We start from the raw sequence: 24,670 nt of genomic DNA on the forward strand, positions 1-24,670 counted from the left end.
TGGCTCCGTGAATGTTCACTACAATAGTGGTGGTGGCTTCTCTACAGCGAGAGAAGATAATTGGTTCATTCTTATCTGGATGAGTTGTTGATCAAGGCAGTTTCATAAAGCTCAATCTCTCTCTTTCAGTGTCTGGAGTTTTTGGAGGCACACTTCAAAACTAAAATATGATTTTAGTTTTTCAAATATGATTTGAAGACCAAAACTGTAAAGGACTTCAAAGGGGCGTGGGATAAACACTGTGGATCCATAAAGTCTAGAGCAGGGGTGGGCAATTCCGGTCCTCGAGGGCTGCAAACCAGTCAGGTTTTCAGGATATCCTTAATGAATATGCACGAGAGAGACCTGCATACACACTGCCTCAGTTGTATGCAAATCTATTTCATGCATATTCATTAGGGGTATCCTGAAAACCCGACTGGTTTGCAGCCCTTGAGGACCGGACTTGCCCACCCTTGGTCTAGAGGATGTGAATGAAGAGTGGGTGGCTCACGGGAAAGACGGCTACTACCTGGTGATAATACCCTTATTCAATAAACATACACACGGTTAATGCGACTCCAACATTGCTCTAAGCTTCAGCGGCAATGAGGAAATGTGGAAAAAGGATTTGCATTCACAAAAAAGCGGGGAGTAGCTTGCTTGTTACGGCGGTTACTACCCCAAACCAAATAAGCCTAATACTTCACTTTCAATGCATAGCCAGCATGGCTGTCTGCTTCAACTGCAGGGGGGAATGAAGAAACGTGGATCTATGTTCAGGCAACAACCAACAAGGACTGAATTACATAGTCTGGATAAACAGATAAGCATGGGTGTAGCTTGCTTTCTCACAGGACAAGCAGGATGGTTGTCCTCACAAATGGGTGACATCGAGGATGGAGCCCACCACGGAAAACTTCTGTCAAAGTTTAAACAGAACTTTGACTGGCCCCTACTGGGCATGCCCAGCAAGGCACTGACCCTGCAACCAGCAGGGGTCTCCCTTCAGTCTTCTTTTTTTCCGCGCAGCAGTTGCCACGCGGTGAAAGGAGCTCTCTAACCACGTTCCTGACAGGAATTTGGAAGTTAATTTCCTAAGAAAATTTGCCCCTCAGGGGTCTCCCTTCGACAAATTTTTAGTCATCTTACGGAACCCGGTAAGTTTTTTGCCTTTTTCCATCGACTACCGTCGAATTTGGCCCTTGAGGCCTGTTGGCACTTACCGATCCCCAGCCTAAATTTTGGCTTCAGGCCATGGCAACGGGGTTCCGCCGTTGTCCGGATTGTACCCGGACTATGTCCATCACAGACCCCCACAGGGTTTGTGTGATGTGTTTGGGTAGTGAGCATGATGTCCTGACTTGCACCAAATGTGCCTTAATGACACCCAAGGGTCGCAAAGCCAGGATGGAGAAGATGGGGCTCCTCTTCCATGCACCCACCCCAACGCCATCGATAGCATCGACGTCATCGGAACCGGCACCGTCGAAGTTGTACCATCATCGTCAACCCTCCGGTGACCGTCCACCATCGATCGCTTCTCGGCCGTCGACTCCCGTCCCTTCCCCGGATGGGCGAGGGGATCGGAAGGAAAAGCACCGCTATCGATGGCACAAATCTCGGCCTGTCGAGGATCCACAGCCATCGACCTCTGCTCAAGCCGAGCCACCGACAAAGAAGCCGCGAACAGACCGGACACCCTCCACGTCTCGTTCGCAGGCATCGAGGAAACCCTCACCCTCCCGGGGTGCGGGGGCCGTGATCCCACCGGTTACGGTGGTCCCTCCGGCCCTGCCTCAGCCTCCCTCTCCCGTCGAGCCGGGTATGGTTACCCCTGGTCTCCGGGCAGAACTGGACCGGCTGGTCCAGGAGGCCATCGAGAAAGCGATGAAGAAATTGCAACCTCCATCGGCACCGTCTCTGGCACCGGTTCCAGTGCCGCCCCCAGCACCGACACCGGCACCGGCTTCGCCACCGAGGAGGGAACCGACCACCGAGCCGTTGATACAAGCGCTAGCACCGCTACTGAGCCGCATGGAGGCGCTCATGACGGCCCTTCCATCGGTGATTCCAGTGCCATCGACAACACCACCGTCTCCGACTGGATTTTCATCGGCAGGAGAAACACCGTTCCGGATTCCCCCTTCCGGGGTGGTTCCATCGGTGCCTTCTGGTATATCTCCACTGATATATCCTTCGGTTCCATCCATTCCACGCCAGGCACCGATTCCATCGACAGCACCGAAGCCATCGATGCCATTTCTGGTTCCACCTACGGCACCGATTCCACCTCGGTTTCCATCGATGCCTTTAGAGCCTCAGCCAGGTCCATCAGGGTTACAAACCCCACTTGATCCCTACGATACCTGGGGTGATGATGATGATACATCTTCTGACACGGATTTGCCTTCGCCTCCATCTCCTACAGAGAGTAGAAAAAGATCTCCTCCTGAGGATCTATCTTTCATTAATTTTGTGAAAGAGATGTCAGAAGTTGTACCTTTTCAACTACAATCTGAAGCTGATGACAGACACCAGATGATGGAACTCCTTCAATTTCTGGATGCTCCAAAAATCATCGCTTCCATCCCTATACACCAGGTGTTTTTTGGATCTGCTCAAGAAAAACTGGGAATCTCCTTCATCAGTGTCCCCAGTTAACAAAAAAGCTGACTCCACCTACCTTGTCCAGTCAGCACCAGGTTTCCAAAAACCTCAACTGGATCATCGCTCTGTTGTGGTTGAGTCCGCGCAGAAGAAGGCCAAGCGTCTTAAGCCACACTCTTCTACCCCACCTACCAGGGACAACAAGTTCCTAGATAGTGTTGGACGGAAAGTCTATCATGGAGCTATGTTGATTTCACGCATAGCTTCATATCAACTTTATATGACTCAGTACAACAGAGCCATCCTTAAGCAGATGCAAGACTATGCTGACACGTTACCAGACCAATACCAACCGCAGCTTCAAGCCCTTCTTCACAAGGGATTTGAGGCAGGGAAGCACGAGATTAGGACTGCCTACGACATATTCGATGCTTCCACAAAAGTTTCAGCCACAGCCATCTCAGCCAGACGTTGGGCTTGGTTAAAATCATCCAACCTTCGCCCAGAGGTTCAGGATCGTCTTGCTGATTTACCCTGCTTAGGCGATAATTTGTTTGGAGAGCAAATTCAGCAGATTGTGGCGGAGTTGAAAGACCACCATGAGACGTTGAAACAACTCTCATCTGTCCCACCTGAGCTGACCTCCAAGCAACCGCAAAAGAAAGACTCTAAGAAGTCATTCTTTCGACCACGCCGTTATTACCCTCCATCGGCCAGGCCTCGTCCAGCTCGATCCTCTACTAGGCCTCAGCCGCGTCAGCCTAGGAAACAAAGGCCTACTGTAGCCCCTCCTCCTGGGCCTGCGGCTGGCCTTTGACTCCCCTGTAGGGAGCACATGCCAAACCCCTCTTCCGGACATCCCTGTAGGAGGTCGACTGTACCATTTTCTACAACCTTGGTTGCAGATCACCTCAGATCAGTGGGTGCTAACAATTATCGCACAGGGTTACCACCTCAACTTCATAACTCTTCCGGCAGACTCCCCGCCTCTTCAAGCGTGGAGTCTATCCACCCATTTGGCTCAATTACAACAGGAAGTATCCCTTCTTCTGCAATCAAATGCTATAGAACCCGTTCCTCCCTCTCAACGAGGCAAGGGATTCTATTCCAGATACTTCCTAATACCAAAGAAATCGGGGGGACTACGTCCCATTTTGGACCTTCGAGCCCTCAACAAATACCTTCAAAAAGAGAAGTTCAAAATGGTAACCCTAGGCGCGCTGCTCCCTCTGCTACAAAGAGGGGATTGGCTGTGCTCTCTCGACCTCAAGGACGCTTATACCCACATTGCGATCACACAATCCCATCGCAAATATCTGCGGTTTCTAGTTGGCCACGACCATTATCAATACCGTGTCCTCCCTTTCGGTCTAGCTTCTGCCCCACAAGTCTTTACCAAATGTCTCGTAGTGGTAGCAGCATTCCTCAGGAAGGAAGGTGTCCACGTCTACCCATACCTGGACGATTGGCTAATCAGGGCCTCCACCCAACAGATAGCTCAATCCTCCCTAAAATTGACAATTCAAACACTCCTTTCCTTAGGGTTTCTCGTCAATTACGAGAAATCTTGCTTAGTCCCGTCTCAAACCTTATCCTTCATTGGGGCAGACTTGGACACCTTACAGGCAAAGGCTTACCTTCCTCTTCAGAGGGTCCACACCCTAATGTCCCTGGCTCGCCAGCTCCAGTCTCAGAACACTGCCACGGCTCGCCAGTTCCTCATTCTCCTAGGGCACATGGCATCCTCGGTTCAAGTCACTCCCATGACCCGACTAGCCATGAGAGTAACACAATGGACTCTACGACACCAATGGATTCAAGCTTTTCAGCCTCTGTCCTCCATAGTCACAGTCACACAAGCGCTGCGCCTATCCTTAACCTGGTGGACGACTCAGGTCAACCTCCTTCAGGGCTTACCCTTTCTTCCACCGGATCCGCAAGTAATCCTAACCACCGACGCTTCTCAAATCGGTTGGGGAGCCCATGTGGACGACTTTCAAACCCAAGGGTTATGGTCCAAAGAGGAAGCCGAACACCAGATCAATTTCCTGGAACTTCGAGCAATCCGCTATGCGCTCCGCACTTTCAAAGATCATCTCTTTCATCAGATAATCTTAATCCAGACGGACAACCAAGTGGCCATGTGGTACATAAACAAGCAGGGAGGCACCGGCTCCTTCCTTCTGTGTCAGGAAGCTGCGCAGATCTGGGCGGAAGCCCTCTCCCACTCCATGTACCTCAGGGCCACTTACTTGCCGGGAGTAGACAATGTATTGGCAGACCAGCTGAGCCGTGTCTTCCAACCACACGAGTGGTCACTCGATCCTCTGGTAGCGACCTCTCTGTTTCACCAGTGGGGTTATCCCCGCATAGACCTCTTTGCGTCCCCTCAGAACCACAAAGTGGACGATTACTGCTCTCTCATTCGGAGCCAGCACTCTCGGCCGAGGGATGCATTCTCCCTCAAGTGGACAACCGGTCTGCTCTATGCATTCCCTCCACTTCCTCTTGTGTCAAAGACTCTCGTGAAGCTACGCCAGGACGGGGGAACCATGATCCTGATAGCACCTTACTGGCCACGCCAAGTATGGTTTCCAATACTCCAGGATCTCTCCATCCGCAGGCACATTCCTCTGGGAAAGGACCCGCATCTGCTCACTCAAAACGACGGATGCCTCCTCCATCCCAACCTCCAAGCCTTGTCCCTGACGGCATGGATGTTGAAAGGTTAGTCCTTCAGCCTTTCAACCTTTCAGATTCCGTTTCTCGGGTCCTGATAGCTTCACGAAAGCCTTCCACAAGAAAGTCTTACTCATACAAATGGAAAAGGTACACATCATGGTGCACTTCTCAGTCCCTTGATCCCCTTTCCTGTCCAATCTCCAAATTCTTGGACTATTTATGGCATCTCTCTGAATCAGGTCTTAAAACCTCTTCTATCAGAATGCATGTCAGTGCGGTAGCCGCCTTCCATAAAGGTGTACAGGGTGTCCCTATTTCAGTACAACCCCTAGTAACACGTTTTCTTAAAGGCTTGCTCCATCTGAAGCCACCCTTACGTCCTCCGGCCCCATCTTGGGACCTTAACCTGGTTCTTGGTCGTCTAATGAAACCTCCTTTCGAACCTCTGCACTCCTGTGAGTTAAAGTATCTCACATGGAAAGTGTTATTCCTTTTGGCTATCACTTCAGCTCGCAGGGTTAGTGAATTGCAGGCCCTAGTTACCTATCCGCCTTACACTAAGCTCCTGCAGGACCGGGCGGTACTTCGCACTCACCCTAAATTTTTACCTAAGGTAGTTTCTGAGTTTCATATTAATCAATCCATCATACTACCTATCTTTTTTCCCAGGCCCCACTCCAACTCCGGGGAACAGACTCTGCATACCCTAGACTGCAAACGAGCTCTAGCCTTTTATCTAGACCGTACAGTTGCTCACAGGAAGAGCACTCAATTATTTGTCTCTTTTCATCCTAACAAGTTAGGACATCCTGTGGGTAAGCAGGCTCTTTCCTCCTGGTTGGCGGACTGCATTTCTTTTTGCTATCAGCAAGCTGGCATTCCCTTTCAAGACCGTGTGAAAGCACACTCTGTGAGGGCCATGGCGACGTCAGTGGCACACCTTCGATCGGTGCCGCTTCCTGACATCTGCAGGGCTGCAACCTGGAGTTCTCTCCATACCTTTGCAGCCCACTATTGTTTGGACAAAGCTGGAAGACAGGACTCCATCTTCGGCCAATCTGTCTTACGTAACCTTTTTCCAACGTGATGTACCAACACCCTTCCACCTTCCCGGTAGGGTGCGGATGCCCTTTACCAAATTCCACCCCAGTTGTAGTGCCTGTTGCACGTCATTGGGTGCATTTGGTGCAAGTCAGGACATCCTCAGCTCGGTACTCACCCATTTGTGAGGACAACCATCCTGCTTGTCCTGTGAGAAAGCAAATGTTGCTTACCTGATGTAACAGGTGTTCTCACAGGACAGCAGGATGTTAGTCCTCACGAAACCCGCCCGCCACCCCGCGGTGTTGGGTTTGTTTTGTTTTTACTTTCTAGGCACTGCCTGTAGCTTTGAAAATCAGACTGAAGGGAGACCCCTGCTGGCTGCAGGGTCAGTGCCTTGCTGGGCAAGCCCAGTAGGGGCCAGTCAAAGTTCTGTTTAAACTTTGACAGAAGTTTTCCGTGGTGGGCTCCATCCTCGATGTCACCCATTTGTGAGGACTAACATCCTGCTGTCCTGTGAGAACACCTGTTACATCAGGTAAGCAACATTTGCTTATTGCAATGGTTAATACCCCTAACTAATTAAGCTATTTCATTTAGATGCAGTTCCAATACTGCTCTCTACATTAATGGCGAGGGTGGAAGGGAAATAGAATAAAAAAGATTACTAACAGCCAAGAGTAAGAGAAGTATGAGAGAAAAAAAAAGTGCGAAAGCTTGATGGGCAGACTGGATGGGCCGTTCGGTGGTCTTCTGCCGTCATTTCTATGTATGTATGTTGATGTGCCTTTCTGACCTCAGAAAGAGTGGACAAGTTGCTAAGTTAGGTGCAGAGTTTCAGTGCATTAGAAAGCATGGGCCTGGGACTATCTGCAGCTGATGGGCTCTATGGTGGCTGCTGTAGATCTCTCATTCCTTAGGTTAGGGCTCATTTAAGTTCTCTGCAGGCTGCACTTCTATTATGTTGGTTGCTTTTCTTCCAGGAATACAAGATGTGTCCCCTGCTGCCATAGCTGATGAAGGACAGTCCTCCGAAACTCCCTGTCTCTCTTTCCTTGAGTGGAACAGAATCTAGAGCTCTTGGTGGCTTAGATTGTGGGCCTGGGGAAAGTTCAAGTGGACTTTCTAAACAAGAATCTTCTGGATCTGGGCAAGTGGGAGCTGGCCCAAGATGCCTTTCAACGAATGGCCCTCAAGTGGGGCTTGCCTTGCATTGACTTAATGGCTACTTGCAAGAACGCAGATGCTCTTTGGTTCTATGATCATCGCAGGGAGTCCATCACTGAGTCTGTAGCTCAGCCTTGGCCTCAGAATGGGCTTCTGTATGTCTTTCCACCATGATCAGTGATTGGGTGTGTCCAGCACAGGATCAAGGTCAAAGACCATCGAGTGGTCCTGATAATGCTGGATTTGCCTTGGAGACTTTGGTACGCAGTTCTGATGAGGTTGCGGTCAACATTTCCTCCATCTATTTCAGGAACCAGACATGATGCTCAGCTTTGTCATACAGCTTGGCTCTTGAGAGGTTGAGGTTAAGGAAAATAAGACTACTTGCCTTCTGTTATTTCCACCTTATTGGAGGCTTGTAAGGCTTCTACTTCTTTGGCTTACATCAGAGTATGGTGTAGTTTTGAGGTGTTTTGGAAGACCATTCTCTCTCCCCCTGGCATGCTGATGTTACTTGCATTTTGTCCTTCCTTTAGGAGGGTTTAGAGAAATTTGGCCCTGCATTCTTTGAAGTTTAAGTGGTGGCTGTTTCCAGTTATGGGGCAAAGTTCAGGGTATTTCTATAATAACTTTCGGATGTGGTCCATTTCTTGTGGGAAGTTAAGAAACTGCATCCTCCGTTTCAGCCTTTGGTTCCTCGGTGGGACCTGAATTTGAGATTGCGGTCTTTGTTCTTGTTTCCTTTTGAGCTACCGAAGTGGGCTTCTTTGAAGGATCTCTCCTTTGCTTAGCTCATTGTATCTTGCAGAGATCCTTCTTTGATTGACTGGTTTCTTTCAGGCGTGTTCTACTCTTTTTGCCAAAGGTGGTTTTGGCATTTCATATGAGTCAATCTATTACATTGCTGTGTTTTTTTTCTGAGGAGGAGTGCCCGGATGTTTGCTGGGTTCTTATGAGGTATTTGAGCATAAGAACATAAGAAATTGCCATGCTGGGTCAGACCAAGAGTCCATCAAGTCCAGCATCCTGTTTCCAACAGAGGCCAAACCAGGCCACAAGAACCTGGCAATTACCCAAACACCAAGAAGATCCCATGCTACTGATGCAATTAATAGCAGGGGCTATTCCCCAAGTAAACTTGATTAATAGCGAGGTTTGTATAAGTTCTCCAAGAACTTATACAAACCTTTTTTGAACCCAGCTACACTAACTGCACTAACTGCATCCTCTGGCAACAAATTGCAGAGCTTAATAGTGGGTTGAGTGAAAGAATTTTCTCAGATTAGTCTTAAATGTGCTACTTGCTAACTTCTTGGAGTGCCCCCTAGTCCTTCTGTTATCCGAAAATGTAAATAACAGATTCACATCTATTCATTCAAGACCTCTCATGATCTTAAAGACCTCTATCATATCCCCCCTCAGCCATCTTTTCTCCAAGCTGAACAGCCTTAACCTCTTCAGCCTTTCCTCATAGGGGAGCTGTTCCATACCCTTTATCATTTTGGTCTTCCTTCTCTGTACCTTCTCCATCGCAACTATCTTTTTTGAGATGTGGCAACCAGAATTTCAAAAGTCTGCATAAGGGTGAGGTGACCTCAAAGACAACCTTGGAATGTTAGAGCAAGGAAGCATATTTTTTGGTCTATATGCTGAGGGGCTAGTGGCCCTGGAGCTTATTTATGTTCATCCTCATCCTGGGCAGAAGCCATTGCTATCGCACTGGAGGACATTTGCAGGGCAGCTACTTTGTCTTCCCTGCATTCTTTTACAAAGCATTATTGACAGGATGTGTTTTCTAGGGAGGGCTGGTGTTCTTAAAGCAGCCCTTACTTCCTTCCTCCCTCAATAGTTGGGCTTGAGTACTTCCCACCTGTTTGGACTGGACTGGAATAGAATAGTATAGCAAGATGAAACAGAAGGAGAAATTTTCTTAGCTGTTACTTTCTTTCCATGAATCCTGCTATACTCGTTCAGAACCCTCCCAGGAAGTGGGGCATTATGCTACTACCGCTGTATGTTCCTATTAATGTCACTTCTTTCTGGGTTTTTTTTTTTTTTTGTATTCAAGGTTGTATGTGCCTTTCTGTGCTTACTCTACTTCCTTGCTTGTCCTCTCCTTCCCCTCATCATAGAGTTGAAGACAGGGTGAGTCTTTGGGGATGATTTCTCCCAGCATGTTTTCAAAGGGTTCAAGTTGGTTTTTGCATCTTGCACACCAATAGGGCCATAAAAGAATGAATAAGTTGTTTGGGGAAGAAACCCAGGCTAGCTCTCCAACCTCCCTTCCTTCCCAGCGTGTAGGCTCTTTCGACTGCGGGATGCAAGGAGTCCTCTTGGTTCCCAGTGCGGGGTGATTAACACTCCCTCTGGAATTCCCTGGGTTAGGGAAATTGATAATCTATGTGCTATGTGCCAAAGAAATAAAAGAAGCCACTGTGTTTGTGTCCAAATAAATCTTTACTATTGCAAATAGTTGTAAATGGCACAATACTGATCCACAGCACCATTAAATATGTTCTTTACAGGATTTTCTTTCATCTGTTCAGGAATATGTGTTGCCGCTGTGCAGGGAATCACTACCTTCCAGGGTTTTGTTAAAAAAAAAAAAAAAGAGTTCCAGATGGGCAGGGTAGCCTTTGTATATGCAGAATACCCCTTCCAGATGGCCAGGATACAAAGCTGCTGCAGAGAGAGTTAAAGTTCTCTTTCCCCAGGCTTTACTGAAGCACCAGATGGGTAGCTCTACGGATGTTAGGCTTTGCCTTTACTCACTGTTAGATGATTCAAACCTTCTTTGTTCTTATGCAGTCCTTATTCTTTCCTTTAACTCTTAATGGGAGGGACTCCTTGGAGCAGGATTATCAGTGCTCCAGCAGGAAGGAAGGGCAGTCAGAATTTCTAATCTGGATCTTGAAATTAGGCTTACAAAACCGAAGACAACTCTGGGGTGGCTTAAAACAGGGCCCCTGGCACCCCCTTCTTTACCAAGGCAATGGGGAGCAGGTCTTCCCTAACCTGCCCAGACCCAGAGCCCAAGGGCTGAACAGGCTTCAGCAAGGCTCCTATACTTAAAAGGTAAAAGTCCAGAAAATGTGCTCAGACGGATCTCTCACCAAACAGATTGTGTACTGGCTGGGCAGAAACCCTCCTGATCTTAGCCAGGACCACCAAACAGGGCTTATTTAGCTAAAACTGGCTGGCTGGGCCTGTAAAACAAAATTCTTTACTCTCTCTACCTCCAAAATCTGTTCTAAACTTAAAGAACTGCCTCCTCAGCTGTATAGCTGGTGGAGCTATTATATAGTATTACCAATGGGAGAGCCATGGCAAACCCCACAGAAAGAGGGGCTGCATCTGCATGGACCTCCCAGAATCCACCCTACTCTAGCTGATACCTGACACTCTGGCCTTAATGGTAACAGAGCAAAGGGTCTTTTACATTTAATGCAATTTTGTTTTAAGTGCTTTCTCATAGGTATACTGGAGTGTCTCTGTACTGCACTAACTTGTCCTAATAATATATTCTATACTTCTGTTACAAAATGGTAAGAACATAAGAAAATGCCATACTGGGTCAGACCAAGGGTCCATCAAGCCCAGCATCCTGTTTCCAACAGTGGCCAATCCAGGCCATAAGAACCTGGCAAGTACCCAAAAACTAAGTCTATTCCATGTTACCTTTGCTAGTAATAGCAGTGGCTATTTTCTAAGTCAACTTAATTAATAGCAGGTAATGGACTTCTCCTCCAAGAACTTATCCAATCCTTTTTTAAACACAGCTATACTAACTGCACTAACCACATCCTCTAGCAACAAATTCCAGAATTGTGCGTTGAGTGAAAAAGAACTTTCTCCGATTAGTTTTAAATGTACCACATGCTAACTTCATGGAGTGCCCCCTAGTCTTTCTACTATCCGAAAGAGTAAATAACCGATTCACATCTACCCGTTCTAGACCTCTCATGATTTTAAACACCTCTATCATATCCCCCCTCAGCCGTCTCTTCTCCAAGCTGAACAGCCCTAACCTCTTCAGCCTTTCTTCATAGGGGAGCTGTTCCATCCCCTTTATCATTTTGGTTGCCCTTCACTGTACCTTCTCCATCGCAACTATATCTTTTTTGAGATGCGGTGACCAGAATTGTACACAGTATTCAAGGTGTGCGGTGTCACCATGGAGCGATAGAGACATTATGACATTTTCCGTTCTATTAACCATTCCCTTCCTAATAATTCTTAACATTCTATTTGCTTTTTTGACTGCTGCAGCACACTGAGCTGACGATTTTAAAGTATTATCCACTATGATGCCTAAATCTTTTTCCTGGGTGGTAGCTCCTAATATGGAACCTAACATCATGTAACTACAGCAAGGGTTATTTTTCCCTATATGCAACACCTTGCACTTGTCCACATTAAATTTCATCTGCCATTTGGATGCCCAATCTTCCAGTCTTGCAAGGTCCTCCTGTAATGTATCACAGTCTGCTTGTGATTTAACTACTCTGAATAATTTTGTATCATCCGCAAATTTGATAACCTCACTCGTTGTATTCCTTTCCAGATCATTTATATATATATTGAAAAGCACCGGTCCAAGTACAGGTCCCTGAGGCACTCCACTGTTTACCCTTTTCCACTGAGAAAATTGAACATGTAATCCTACTCTCTGTTTCCTGTCTTTTAACCATTTTGTAATCCACGAAAGGACATCGCCTCCTATCCCCATGACTTTTTAGTTTTCGAAGAAGCCTCTCATGAGGGACTTTGTCAAACGCCTTCTGAAAATCCAAATACACTACATCTACCGGTTCACCTTTATCCACATGTTTATTAACCCCTTCATAAAAATGAAGCAGATTTGTTAGGCAAGACTTCCCTTGGGTAAATCCAGTCCTTCTCTTGAAGAGATTTATACAGCCGATTATTGACAGGGGCAAGACTTTCCATTCCAAGAGTTTATTCTTGAGAGATTTTAATAGGAGCAAAACATTATATTTTAGCCAAAGAGATAATTGGATGCCCAAATAGCGAAAGGCTTCTCCTGCTCATTTAAATGGGAACCTTGTTTGCCAGTCATTTTGATGATGAGGATGTGAGGCTAGAGCCTCCAATTTAGTCAGGTTCAGTTTAAAACCCGAAAAGGACCCAAACCTTTCAAAGTTCCATCAAAGCAGTCAACGATGTGATGGGATTGGTAAGATGAACTAATAAGTCATCCACAAATACAGCAACTTTGAAAGGAAGAGTCCCCACCCCTACATCGGCAATGTCCTCTGTCTTCTGTATGGCTAATAAGAGAGGTTCAAGTGAGAGAATAAATGAGGCAATAAAGGAAAACCTTGCCTTGTACTGCATTGTAGCGGAAAGTCCTCCGTGACAGAGCCATTAAGTAATATATATGCGCTCAGTGCCGTGTATAAAAGATGAACCACCCGCAACCAATCACTTGTGATCCCAAATTGCTGCAAAACAAAAAAAGAGGTAGTCCCATGCCACTCAGTCGAAGGCCTTTTCGGTGTCAAAACTGACCAGTATGGAGGGAATATTACGTTTCAGACTCCAGGCAATAGAGACTAGTGCCCGAATATTAAACACGGGATGCCACCCTCACAAGAAACCCACCTGATGAGTCCCAATCGGTAAGGAAAAACCACTTGCCAAATGGTCGGCATAAATCTTCGCAAGCAACTTGGTATCAAAATTCAGGAGGGAGATCGGCCAGTAGGAGCCAGGATCTAGAGAGTCCTTATCTAAAGCCTGATTAGTGTGTGGGCGGGGGGGGGGGGGGGGGGGGGGGGGGAACTTGCTGATCAAGCAAATGTTCATAGTACAAAAGCAAAAGTGGGGGGACTCTATCCTGCAGTATTTTGTAATATTCTCTGCCATATCCATCGGGGTCTGGAGCTTTATGAATTTCCTCTTTAAAGTTTACTGCTGCTGTCAGATGAGAGTGCCACTAGCTTGCAGGCAGACCTGGATAAAGGCTTGGGAGCAGCAGCATGCTCTGGTGTCTAGCAAAATTTTGGCATTGGAGACAGGTATATTGCCTGTGCCTAAATCCAGGCATGTTTCTCAAAAGTGAAACTTCAGCTTTCCTTTTCAAACCTTCTGAATTCCTCCTCTTTGTGAAGTCCACAGCCCTGGGGCTCATAAAGGAAGTCTTACACTATATACTATAACTTATGATTCCAACTTGTAATTTATTTTCTCTGAGGACAAGCAAGATGGCAATCCTCACACATGGGTGTCATCTGACAGACTGGCACAGAAAAACTGTCAGTTTCTAGAACTTTGAGATTCCCTGGGCATGCAAAACCCCTCTCCTGATGTCTTACTGATGGAAAATTTCTGGGGACTGAATTAGTGATGGGCTATTATGACACATGTCCACCCAGGGTCCCTTCAGTCTCTCTCACTTTTCACGGAAAAGTCATGGTTTGAGCCTCTTCTCAAGATTTTTGGTATGACTTTTTTTCATATTTTCTTCAGTTTTTGGCTGCCTGTCATGGGGCCCTGTGGTCTCTTCCTCTGTAGTTCCCAAGATATGGTAGGGGGGTTTTCAGCATTTTTCTAAGTTTGTTTGCTGCTGTTCTCAGGGGAGGTTGGGCCATCAGTGTGGCCCGCCATTGACACTATTCTGCCATCAGGTTAAATTTTACATCCCTTTTGTTTAGGTCCGATATGTATAGTAGGTACCAGTGCTGTTCTCAATATGGCAGGAAATTATAGATGTACCCTATGCTTGAGGGAATTGTATAATGTTTGGGAATGCTGCAAGTGCAGAGAAATGACCCCCAAAAAATGACGTTCACTGTTGGATTTCATGGAATGTTTGTTCAGGTACCGGAAGACCAGTCCATCAGCATCTGCATTGGAGGCATAGTCACCAAAGGAACCTGGAGCTGCATTGATGATAGGAGGGCCATTGACATTATTGGGGGAACTATTAGTTCCGTCTGTCTATGATCAGTAGGGAACCCGGAGGCAGACCATTGTCCAATTCCTCCCATTTGAAGAAGATATCAGGTTCTGCCTCTTTGACCTCTGAATCCAGGAAGACCCATGCCGAGCATCGAGGGAAGCTGAAGAAACATCGGCATCTGTTCCCATCTATGCATGGTGCTGGGAGTGGGGATAGTCTGGTGCCTGCTGAGAGCCTCTCTAAGTGTATGATTGCAGCTCTTTTCAATAACAGATTTCCATGTTATTGTTCCAAGAGACTGGACCACAATACAGTAGCTTCAGATGCCTTTGCAATAGCTTGGAACCAAGGCCTTATGTATGCTTTTCCACCAATTCCATTAATGAAGACAATTCTAAAATTAAGGAAAGATAAGAGGACATTGATCCTAATAACCCAATTCTGGCTGTACTAAATCTGGTTTCCATAGCTTCAGAGACAAACAATAGCTCAACCAGTTCACCTGAAAGATTTCCATATCTCATAACCCAATACAAAGGCTCTCTTTCACGTCAGCCTTTGCTGTCTGGCATTAACAGCATGGATGTTGTGTATCAAATCCTAGATGTTATGCACTTTCCACAGAAATTGACAGTAGCAACAAGGAAGACATTCTTGTAAATTAAAATGAAACACATGGGCAAGATCCTTTTCACTGCATTATCAATATGCTCTTATACCTTTTCCATCTTTCAAAATCAAGATTGAGGTCTAATTCAGTAAGAGGGCTTACCAATATACTCCATTCTGCTTGTACTCATTTTTATGAAAGGTCTCATCCTCCTATAAAAGAGCCCCAAAGTTAAACTTAGTTTTATCAGATCTGATAAATCCACTATTTGAACCTATGGCAGCAAAAGACCTCAAGTGTTTGACTTGGAAACTGTTTTTTCTTATAGTAGTTACTTTGGCTTGAAGAATACATGAACTCAAAGCCGTAGTGCTGGGACCCTTATGTACTTGATATTTAAGGACAAAACAATGCTCAGAACTCATCCTAAATATCTATCTAACATAGTATCACAATTGCATTTAAATCAATCCATATATAACCTTAGCTTCTTTTTCTGAACACCTCATGATGATAAAGCAGAGCAAGTATTCCAAACACTGGTCTGCAGAAGGGTCTTATTTTACATAGAACAATGGACTAAAGAAAATCTTCACAGTTTGGCTTTTATAAGCCGAGTAAGCAGAGATAAGCAGTAACAAAGCAAATTATTTCTTCTTGGCTTTCAGACTATTGCTTTTTGCTACAATAATTCAGGTATAGTGATCCCTGGCAGAATTAACTATATCATCAGTAGCATTTCTGCATTCAGTTTCAGTTTTGATTCAGAACATCTGTAAAACCAATCTCATCTTCCTTACACACATTTGTAAAACAGAGCCAGAATCCTGCTCAGACAGTGCTTTTTGGGCAAGCAGTTTTAAATAATTGCTTCAAATAACAGCTTCAACTTTCCTACCTTTTTTTTCTCTGATTGCACATCCTTTGAGCAAGCTATATATGTAACATTTAACCCTCAGCTTGGGAGTCCCCACCTGTGTGGCTGCATTTCATCCTGCTTATCGACCAAGAAAGCAAAGTTGTATACCTGTAACAGGTGTTCTCTGTGGGACCTCCCTTAGAGTTGAAGTTCAGTTGAAGAGGCTTACATGGGACTGATGTGCAGGAACTCCTGTTCATGCTGAGAAGTTTATTCTGAGTTCTGAGAGTATATCTGTCATGCTGCCATTGGAGGTAGTCATCCACTTGTGTGGCTGATTTGTCCTGCTGTCCATGCAAAACACTGTTTACAGGTAAGTGACTTTGCTATATCCTGCAGGAGGTTAAGCTGACAACTCAGAGCTTTCCTTAGCTAGAACAGTATAGGCAGGAACAGCTGAACAGACTTGGTGGGCCTTATCTGTTGACATTACTCTTACTGTCTTAATAAAGGGACAATTTTCAGAAGGTTTTCAGCAGGTAAATCCCTGCAGAAACACTCCTTCCCAAAATGACCTCCCCTCCAGTGCAGGGGAACGGGAAAAAGTAACTATTCTGGGGTGGTGCCGGGGCTATCCTGGCAAAGTTTAACTTCCCAGTAGAGTTTGCACTTTCAAACAATCCAGATATTTATATATTTGTGGTCTGTAATGGGCCAGAAACTTTCAAAGGGAAACACTACATTCACTGTACACATTAAATCTCATCTGCCACTTCTCCTCTGCCTGTTAGGCCAGAGCATATATATTCTGTTGTAGCCAGTGTTGAAGCCTTGATAGATGCTACTAGTTAAGTTTCATACATGTGCTAATTCAGCATCCTTTTCTTTATTTTCGTATGTCCAATGTATGCATATACATTTTTCAGTATATTTAGGGACCTTAGTTTCTAGTTTTTATTTTATTTTGAATGGGAATTTCAATGTTAGAACAAAAAAGAAATTGGCAGAAAAATCATTTCTACTGATTTTTTTCTCCTATGTTATCTCTCATTTTTTCCACTGACATCTTTTGTTATAACATTGAAATTTCCAGTCAAAATAAAAACTGAAAACTAACTTAAGTATATTGCATTGTAACTCAGCTTTGAGTTCCAGTATAAAAGAGTTGATACAGTAACAATTTGAGCATGATTGAGGCCACAGAAATGCAAGGTAGCTTGTTTGAATAGCTCCAATAATAATTGTCAGCAAATAAGAACCATTTGGCCCACCCCTTCTGCCCAGTTTCCCCTGCCTACTGAGATCTTGATCTGTCGTCTGACCCTTGCCCTTACAACTGATCCAAGCAAATCCTATGCTGTGTAGGATAATGTGTGGTGTTGACAGGATTCAAGCTTCTGTAACCTAACATTGCTTCTTTTATGTATTGGTGAGCACCTCCAAGTTTTATTTGTATCATTTCATGGTACATCCCATTATTAGAAAGTTTGTGAACCCCCAAGTATGATAATTACAAGTTCTTATCATGATCTACTTGTTCCATTGAAATCACTCTTATGCAATAAAAAGGATATACATTAAACAATGCCATGTTTCTTGAGAGACAATGTGTGTGTGAGAAATAGTAAGTGAATCCATTTCCTTAGCACAACTGGCTAATAAGAATCAGGTGTTTAAATAATTGTGTAACCAATAAACCGCCCTGCAGAGTAAGTCTGCATGACTGAGTTTGGGCATCCTCTTGTATAAAAAGGTCCACAATTAAAAAGTCATCTGTCTGGGCAAGGTTACAAGACCAAGGCTAAATATTTAGAGCTACCATAAATATTGTGGAAAGAAGCGCAAAAGCACACTTAAAAATCAAAATGATAGATGCAAATGTGTGCTGTGGAAGCTCTTTGAAATGGTCTGTGAACAAGCGATAGGTTGATAAAGTTGATGTAGATGGAGCTGATCAAATCAGATTAAACAGCAAAGTCTTCCTTATAATGTAGATAAGGAAAAATTTAATTAAATCAGAAGTAAAAATTTACAACTCAGTCCCCCGACATGGGACAATGTTTTACCAAGGCTACATAGGGAGGTGGCGGCTTACATCAGAAGCACTTTATGCGTTTTTGACGACAAACAGTTAAACAGGTATTCTAAAATGGAAAATAAAAGCAAAAAGTAAAGCATTACAGGTGCAGACCAAGAGATTGCAACAGCAGAGGAGTGAAAGCAAAAGTACATATACCATATGTGAGAAATAATTTAAATACCATATACACAGATCCTTCAAATGGAGACTGTAAAGCACTGAAAAGAAATATAAAATGTTAATGAAATGTTTCTTTAGGTCCTGCTTTTATAATTGCTACATTTTCCTTTTTAATCTTTTGTTTAAGCTACCTATCGTGACTCTGTGAACTATGCCTGTTTACAAGTCCTGCTTCCAATAGCAAAAATTGCTGGATCAATTCTATTTCTTTTTAGTGCTTTAGTCTCCATTTCAATGATCTGTGAATACAGTATTTAAATTGTTTCTAAATATGGTATGTACCTATTTTACTTCTCTGCTGTTGCAATCTCTTGGTCTGCACCTATAATGCTTCACTTACTTTTACTTTTATTTTCCATTTTAGAATACCTGTTAATGCATTTTTTATGACAAACAGTGCTTCTGATAAAAGCCGTCCCTCCCGATGCAGCCTTGGCGAAACACTGACCTGTGTCAGGGGACTGAATTGTACATTTTTATTTCTGATTTACTCCTGAAATAAATTTTGCTATATCTGCATTATAATGAAGATTTTGTTTAATCTGATGTGATCAGCTCAATCTACATCAACTTTATCAACCTATCGCTTGTTCACAGATCGTTTGCAAGAGCTTCCGTAGCACACATGCATCTATCATTTAAATATTTAGAGCTCCATCCTTCCACTGCCAGACAGATAACTGACAAATGGACAATGCAGAAGACTAAAGTGACTCTACCCAGGAGTGGTTGTCCTGCCAAGATCACTCCAAGATCAAACTGGAAAATCATCCACAATATTACAATGAGCCATAGACTTAACATCTAAATCATGAGGGTTTATGCATCAACTCTTTAAGAAACTATTGAAGGGGAAGGGAGTTCATGGGAGGAGAGCTAGGAAAAAAAATCACTGTTCCCTAAAAAGAACATTGCTGCCCATCTCAGGTTTGCCAAATCTGGATGACCCACAAGACTTCTGGAATAATGTTCCCTGGACAGATGAGTCAAAATGGAACTTTTGGTAACCATAACAAATATTTTGCTTAGTGAAAACCAAACACTGCTTTCCAGAATAAAAACCTCAACTCGATTGTCGAGCACAGTGGTGAAGGTATTATGGTGTGGGTCTGCTTTGCTCCATTGGAACCTGGATGGCTTGCCATTATTGATGGAAGTATGAATTCTCCTTTAGATCAGAAAATTCTAGAGGAAAATGTCAGGCCATCCGTCTGAAAGCTGAATGTGAACTGAAAATGGGTCATGCAGCAAGACAAGGAACCTACAAATTCAATATATCTACTACAGAATGGCTGTAGAAAATTGGCCAAGTCAAAGTCCTAACATAAATATCCTTTTGAAATGTGGTGGCAAGGCTTGATGCAAGCTGTTCATAAGGAAGCCCTCAAATGTCTGAGCTGAAACAGATCTGCATGGAAGAATGGGCCAAAATTCCTCAAGGATGATCTGAGAGACTGATCAACAGAGGAAATATTTAGTTACAGGAAATATTTGATGCTGAAGGAGGTGCTACCAGTTGCTGAATAAAGGATTCACATTTTTTTCACACGAATATTTATCATCTAATCTGTTGCTAAATAAATGAAAATATATCCTTTTTATCTGAATTATTTATTCAATGCGATTCTTTCTCATTAGGATTTAGGTTAGGATCTACTCGTGCTTTGAGTATAAATTGTGCTAAAATACAGACCATCCTAGGGAGTTCACAAACTTTTTCTCAGCACTATATGTAGCGGTCGTAGAATGTAATTTGTAAAACATGCAGGGTGCTGGGATGTGAGGTTCAGACCAACACAGCTCAACTTTGGTTATGTCAGAAGAATCTAGGTTCTGCTTGTATGGTAGTTGCTTTTTAACAAGTTCATGTACTACTGTTTAAGCATCTGTGAATTTTTTTTCACTGTTTGAGATGTAAATATATTTTGTAATGCAGGGACGTAAAGGATCATCTTAATTATGAGCACAGAGTTTTTAATAGTGAAGAATTTCTTAAAACAAGAGTACTGGAGGATCAGCCGTTTTACAAAAAGGTATCAGTTTTGGTATTTTAAATATTTTGTTCTGTTATATATGTATTAGAGAATATGTTGTTGGAATTATAAAATGGGTGGAACTGAGGGAGATTTTGAATTTGGCTCATAGCATTTCTTTTGGACATCTTTTTAACTGCACTCTTTTTTGACTTTGCATCCCTCATATCTATATTTCAGAAATTAAACATGGAATATGGCAGCAGGTAAAGACCACCAGGTTCTTGTGGTCTGCCCATTACATACTACAGAGCTAAGTGGATATCAGACTTTACATTCATCTAATCTCAACTAAGGCTCATCTGTGCTTTTCCCAAATTCCAGTATAATTTTTCCTCCATCAACTTACCTTGGAAAAGCTATTCTATTTATTCACTACCTGAAGGGAGATTTCCTTATTTGCTTCTCAGTCTACCTCTTGAAGCTTCACATTGGGACTACTTGTACCAGCACTATCTTTCTGCTGAAAAATGCTTGCTGTTTGTGCAGTATTTGTGTTTGAGGTATTGAATGTCTCTGCTATATCCCAATCTCCCTCCCTTCCTCAAGGTTTACATATTTAGTCCTCAAGTCTCCTTTTATAGGATTTATAGGCCAGGCTCTGCACCATTTTGATAGTCCTCCTCTGGATTGTCTCTACTCTGTCTATATTCACTTGGAGGTATGTTCTCCAGAACTGCACACAGTTCTCCAGATGAGGTCTCACTAGTGATGTGTACATAGACAACCTTTTTTTTTTTTTTTTTTTTTTTTTTTAATTTTACTGATGATATTGGTCCCTATGCAATCCTTTTTTCCTCTGGCTCTTTAAAACTGTCTTGTCACACTGATTTGCAATCTTGAGGTCATCAGATCACCTTGAGATCTTAGTCCTGTTTGGTGCATATCATCCTCTCACCCCCTATCCCTTTAGATCAACGCACCTGTCAGAATGGTCAGTAGCATTTTCAGAATGTCATTTACTTTAAGTGTTTTCCTAGTTCTTCAAATTTTTAACAAGTTTGTTTTATTTGAGGAGCTACTGAAAGCTTCCAAGAATGTTTCCGATTTATTTAACCTTTCTGATTTTTATGCTACAGCAAGATGTGTATAAGCTGTTATCTCGCTGTCAGATGAGCAATACCAAGTCACTAACTCTTTTGTGTTAGAGATAAGATTGACAGAATCATAAATTGTAGGCATTGACAGAATAGCAAAAGCTAATGAAACCTTTTACTTTTTACTGTTAAACTACAACTGCCTGAGATACTGTCTGTCCCCTTTGGGAACTTGAGTTCTTTTTATTTTCCTTTTTTTTATTTTTGTTCAAATACTAGAGTCCAACCTTGCTGCAGTAGTTTTATTGCTGTTAACAAACGAGTTTTCCTTTCATTTGTAGTAACTATACCATTTTACTAAATTAAGATTGTAAACTGTATTCTAAACTGAATTTTAAAATTCTTTTTAGTTTGTAACTTATTTTATAATAGTCATACTCATCTAAAGGAGCTACTGTCACCCTGCATGCCCTCATGTTCCCACAACGTTATAATATGAATTATGTTACTCTTTGTGGGCAGAGTCGCAATAGATGGGGGTGCTTTGGAATTACTGTAAGATGAGGGGAAAAAGGTGTTTGTATCTGTCATGCTGTAGGGTGAAAGGTTATATTTGCACATCTGCCTCACAGGCACACAACATAGCTTCCCTGATGGTAAGCGTTTGCACCTGACTCACTTGCATGCTATGCTGGCTTGGAGGATGTCTAAGCTTTCTTAGACTGCTATGGAGCGTGCATTCAGAACTTCCATTAGCCTCCAGGTTTGCAGCTCCTCTGTTACTGCTTTTTCCATCATTAAAGAATGAGGGCCATCCAGATTTTTGTTGCCGCTGTTTTGGGCTTTTCACTTTTTTGGTGACATTTCCTGCTCATTTACTTCTGAGTATCCTACTCAATCAGGAATTTTTTCTCTCTGAACTTCTATGTAGATCTGCCTCTTCCCTTTGTACAAAGCAGTATTTTCTCCAACCAGTGACAAATAGTTCTGCTTAATATGTTTTCCAGTGATCATTAATTGACCTATTGTTTGTTTTAATTTTAGTCTGGACTAATTTTGCACTTATTTGTATGAGGCCACTAATTGATTCCTGTTATGCACAATTATTTTCCCAATACCCTAAATAGGCAGTAGTCTGTACACCAAGATTTGAGTTGGGGATGGAAAAAAATAACTTACTCACTTCCCCCACTAACTAACCCTTAAACTAGTTTCCATATTCCACATTATAGAAAACACAGAATAAGTTTAAACCTCCTACTATTCCTTGAGCATGCTTTAAACACACTCACTTTCCCCAGTAAACCAATATTTTTAAGGCCTGCTCACTCATCAGTGGATGTGGCTTCTTCTGTCAGCACGTCTTCAATAAGTAGATGTATGCAAACACTGTTTCCTAGTCTTTTATGTAGTATAGTATTTCCATATTTGTTTTACACACAGTTTCATAGTAAATGGCGGCAGACATGGACTAACTGTTTGTCCTTGTCTGCGCTTCTCCAGCTGAGGATATCTCCCAGCTGTCAGCCATACAACCTTGACCATTTAGGTGAGGTTGCTCCTTATCCAAGTTGTTTATCTCCTCTTTTTTGGTCTCTTCCATTACAGGTAGATATTCATATATAAATTGTAATACCTAAACCAATACACAAGCCCTGATGTCTTTTATCCATGATATTCTCACTCCTGTTTCTGCTGCTATCTATATTTGTCCCAACTCCCAAGAGTGTTTAAATTCTTTTAGTTTTGGTTTCTGCCACCTCTATTGGTATCCAATCACTTTCTCAGTAAAGTATTTCCATTTTGTGTTTCCCTCTTCTACAACGTCATATTATGATCCTTGTCCTGGAATTTCCTTTTCTATGAAAGTCATCTTTTTGTATTTTTTGTTTGTTTGTAATCATGCAGATATTAAGCCCTGAGAAGGGACTCCTCCTCTTGTGTAAATCCTTACATTTAATTGATGTGTGGAGGGTTTTACACCCCTCTGAAAGAGATTATACTCACTATGCTGGGGCACATCCTGCCAAGTCTAGATTAGATTACATCTTAATTTCTGAATCTGTTTTTTCCACTGTTGACAGGGCTGATATAGAAAATTTTGTGGTATCTGACCACTGTCCAGTTTTCTGCACTACTGGGACGGCACCCTTAATTGCTTTATTTATTTCAATGGCGTATGCCTGAATGGTTGGCTACAGATCGGGAATTTGGGGCATTTTTGGAACAGCAGTGGAGACAGTATGACGAATTCAATGGGCAACATAAGGATGACCCAGTTTTGTACTGGGAAGCAGCAAAAGCTGTAACCCGGGGAGATATTTTCCAATATAAGAGAAAAAAAAAACAGAATTCCCAGATTTTGCTTTTAGAAAAGAAACTGGCCTATTATAAAGCTCAATGGAACCATCTTAACTCTGATGGCTGGAGGGATTGATTTCGGCAAACACAGGCAGTATTAAATGACCTCCTACATCGTAAAGCGGTGGGAAGTATGTTTTCCTTCAAACATAAGTTGTTCTTACATGGCAATAAGCTTGGGCAAATGTTAGCTCGTCTTTCACAAGCTCAACACCCTTCTAAATCTTTTTGTAATTTTGTTTTAAACCTAAGTATTTACATGCTCTTATCTTCTTTCTCTTTCCTCCAGTGAGCATATTTTGAGTTCTTAAGGCTCTGCTTAGGGTTTCCTCAGTGTGCTGGATGAATGGATTGGCCTTCCAGAAGAGATATTGGTGGAAAAAATTATAGTGGAATTCAGAAAGCATGGGAGAAACAGAGGATCTCTAGTTGTGACGAAGTATATTGAAAGTTAGAGATCAGCTGGCGTCCTTAACCGCTGTCATATTCTGTGTTTCTATGGTAAACCCTTCCTGAACTGCTTCCATCTTCTCAATGTCCTTAAAAAGGTATAGTCGCCCCGAATATTTTGTTTCGCTCTATTGTAGTCTCACTAGTGACATCTCTTTCCTTTCTTTTCTGCATCTTTCTGTTCATAGAAACATGGAAAATGATGGTAGAGGACTACAAAGCCCATCTAGTCTGCTTTTTCTTGATGGAATACCATAACACCAGCACAATTTCACTTCTTACTTTTCTTCTTAAGCAGTCTGCAGTTTGATTTACGACTACACACTGTCTGTCAGTCAACCAATTTCTGATCAGTTCCACCACATTGGGATTGGCTCCCAAGGTGGTAAAATGGATCAGAAATTGGTTGACTAACAGACGTCAGTGAGTTATAGAAAATGGAACCAACTCTGAGGAGGGAAGAGCGAGAAGTTGAGTGCCTTGGTTATCGGACCAGTTCTGTTCAATATTTTTGTGAGCAATATTGTGTAACCCTTCCTTAATGTACATGTCTGGTATGAAACATAGAAACATAGAAATGACGGCAGAAGAAGACCAAATGGCCCATCCAGTCTGCCCAGCAGGCTTCACACATTTTTTTCTCTCATACTTATCTG

The 24,670-nt window shown here is 43.2% G+C and overlaps 1 protein-coding gene across 4 annotated transcripts in view; it reads left to right on the plus strand.

Moving 5' to 3' along the window:
- DENND3 (DENN domain containing 3) overlaps window positions 1–24,670 on the plus strand; it is a 235,872-nt gene that overhangs the window by 98,412 nt on the left and 112,790 nt on the right. For all 4 annotated transcript variants that reach the window (XR_003854950.1, XM_029592116.1, XM_029592114.1 and 1 more), the window contains one exon: window positions 20,070–20,166. Coding sequence is in view for 3 of the 4 variants with exons in the window: in XM_029592116.1 (XP_029447976.1) it covers window positions 20,070–20,166 (97 nt within the window). In the remaining variant the exon portion in view is untranslated. The remainder of the gene's footprint in view (window positions 1–20,069; window positions 20,167–24,670) is intronic.

Source organism: Rhinatrema bivittatum, chromosome 2, assembly GCF_901001135.1.
Source record: "Rhinatrema bivittatum chromosome 2, aRhiBiv1.1, whole genome shotgun sequence".
NCBI classification, from domain to species: Eukaryota; Metazoa; Chordata; class Amphibia; order Gymnophiona; family Rhinatrematidae; genus Rhinatrema; species Rhinatrema bivittatum.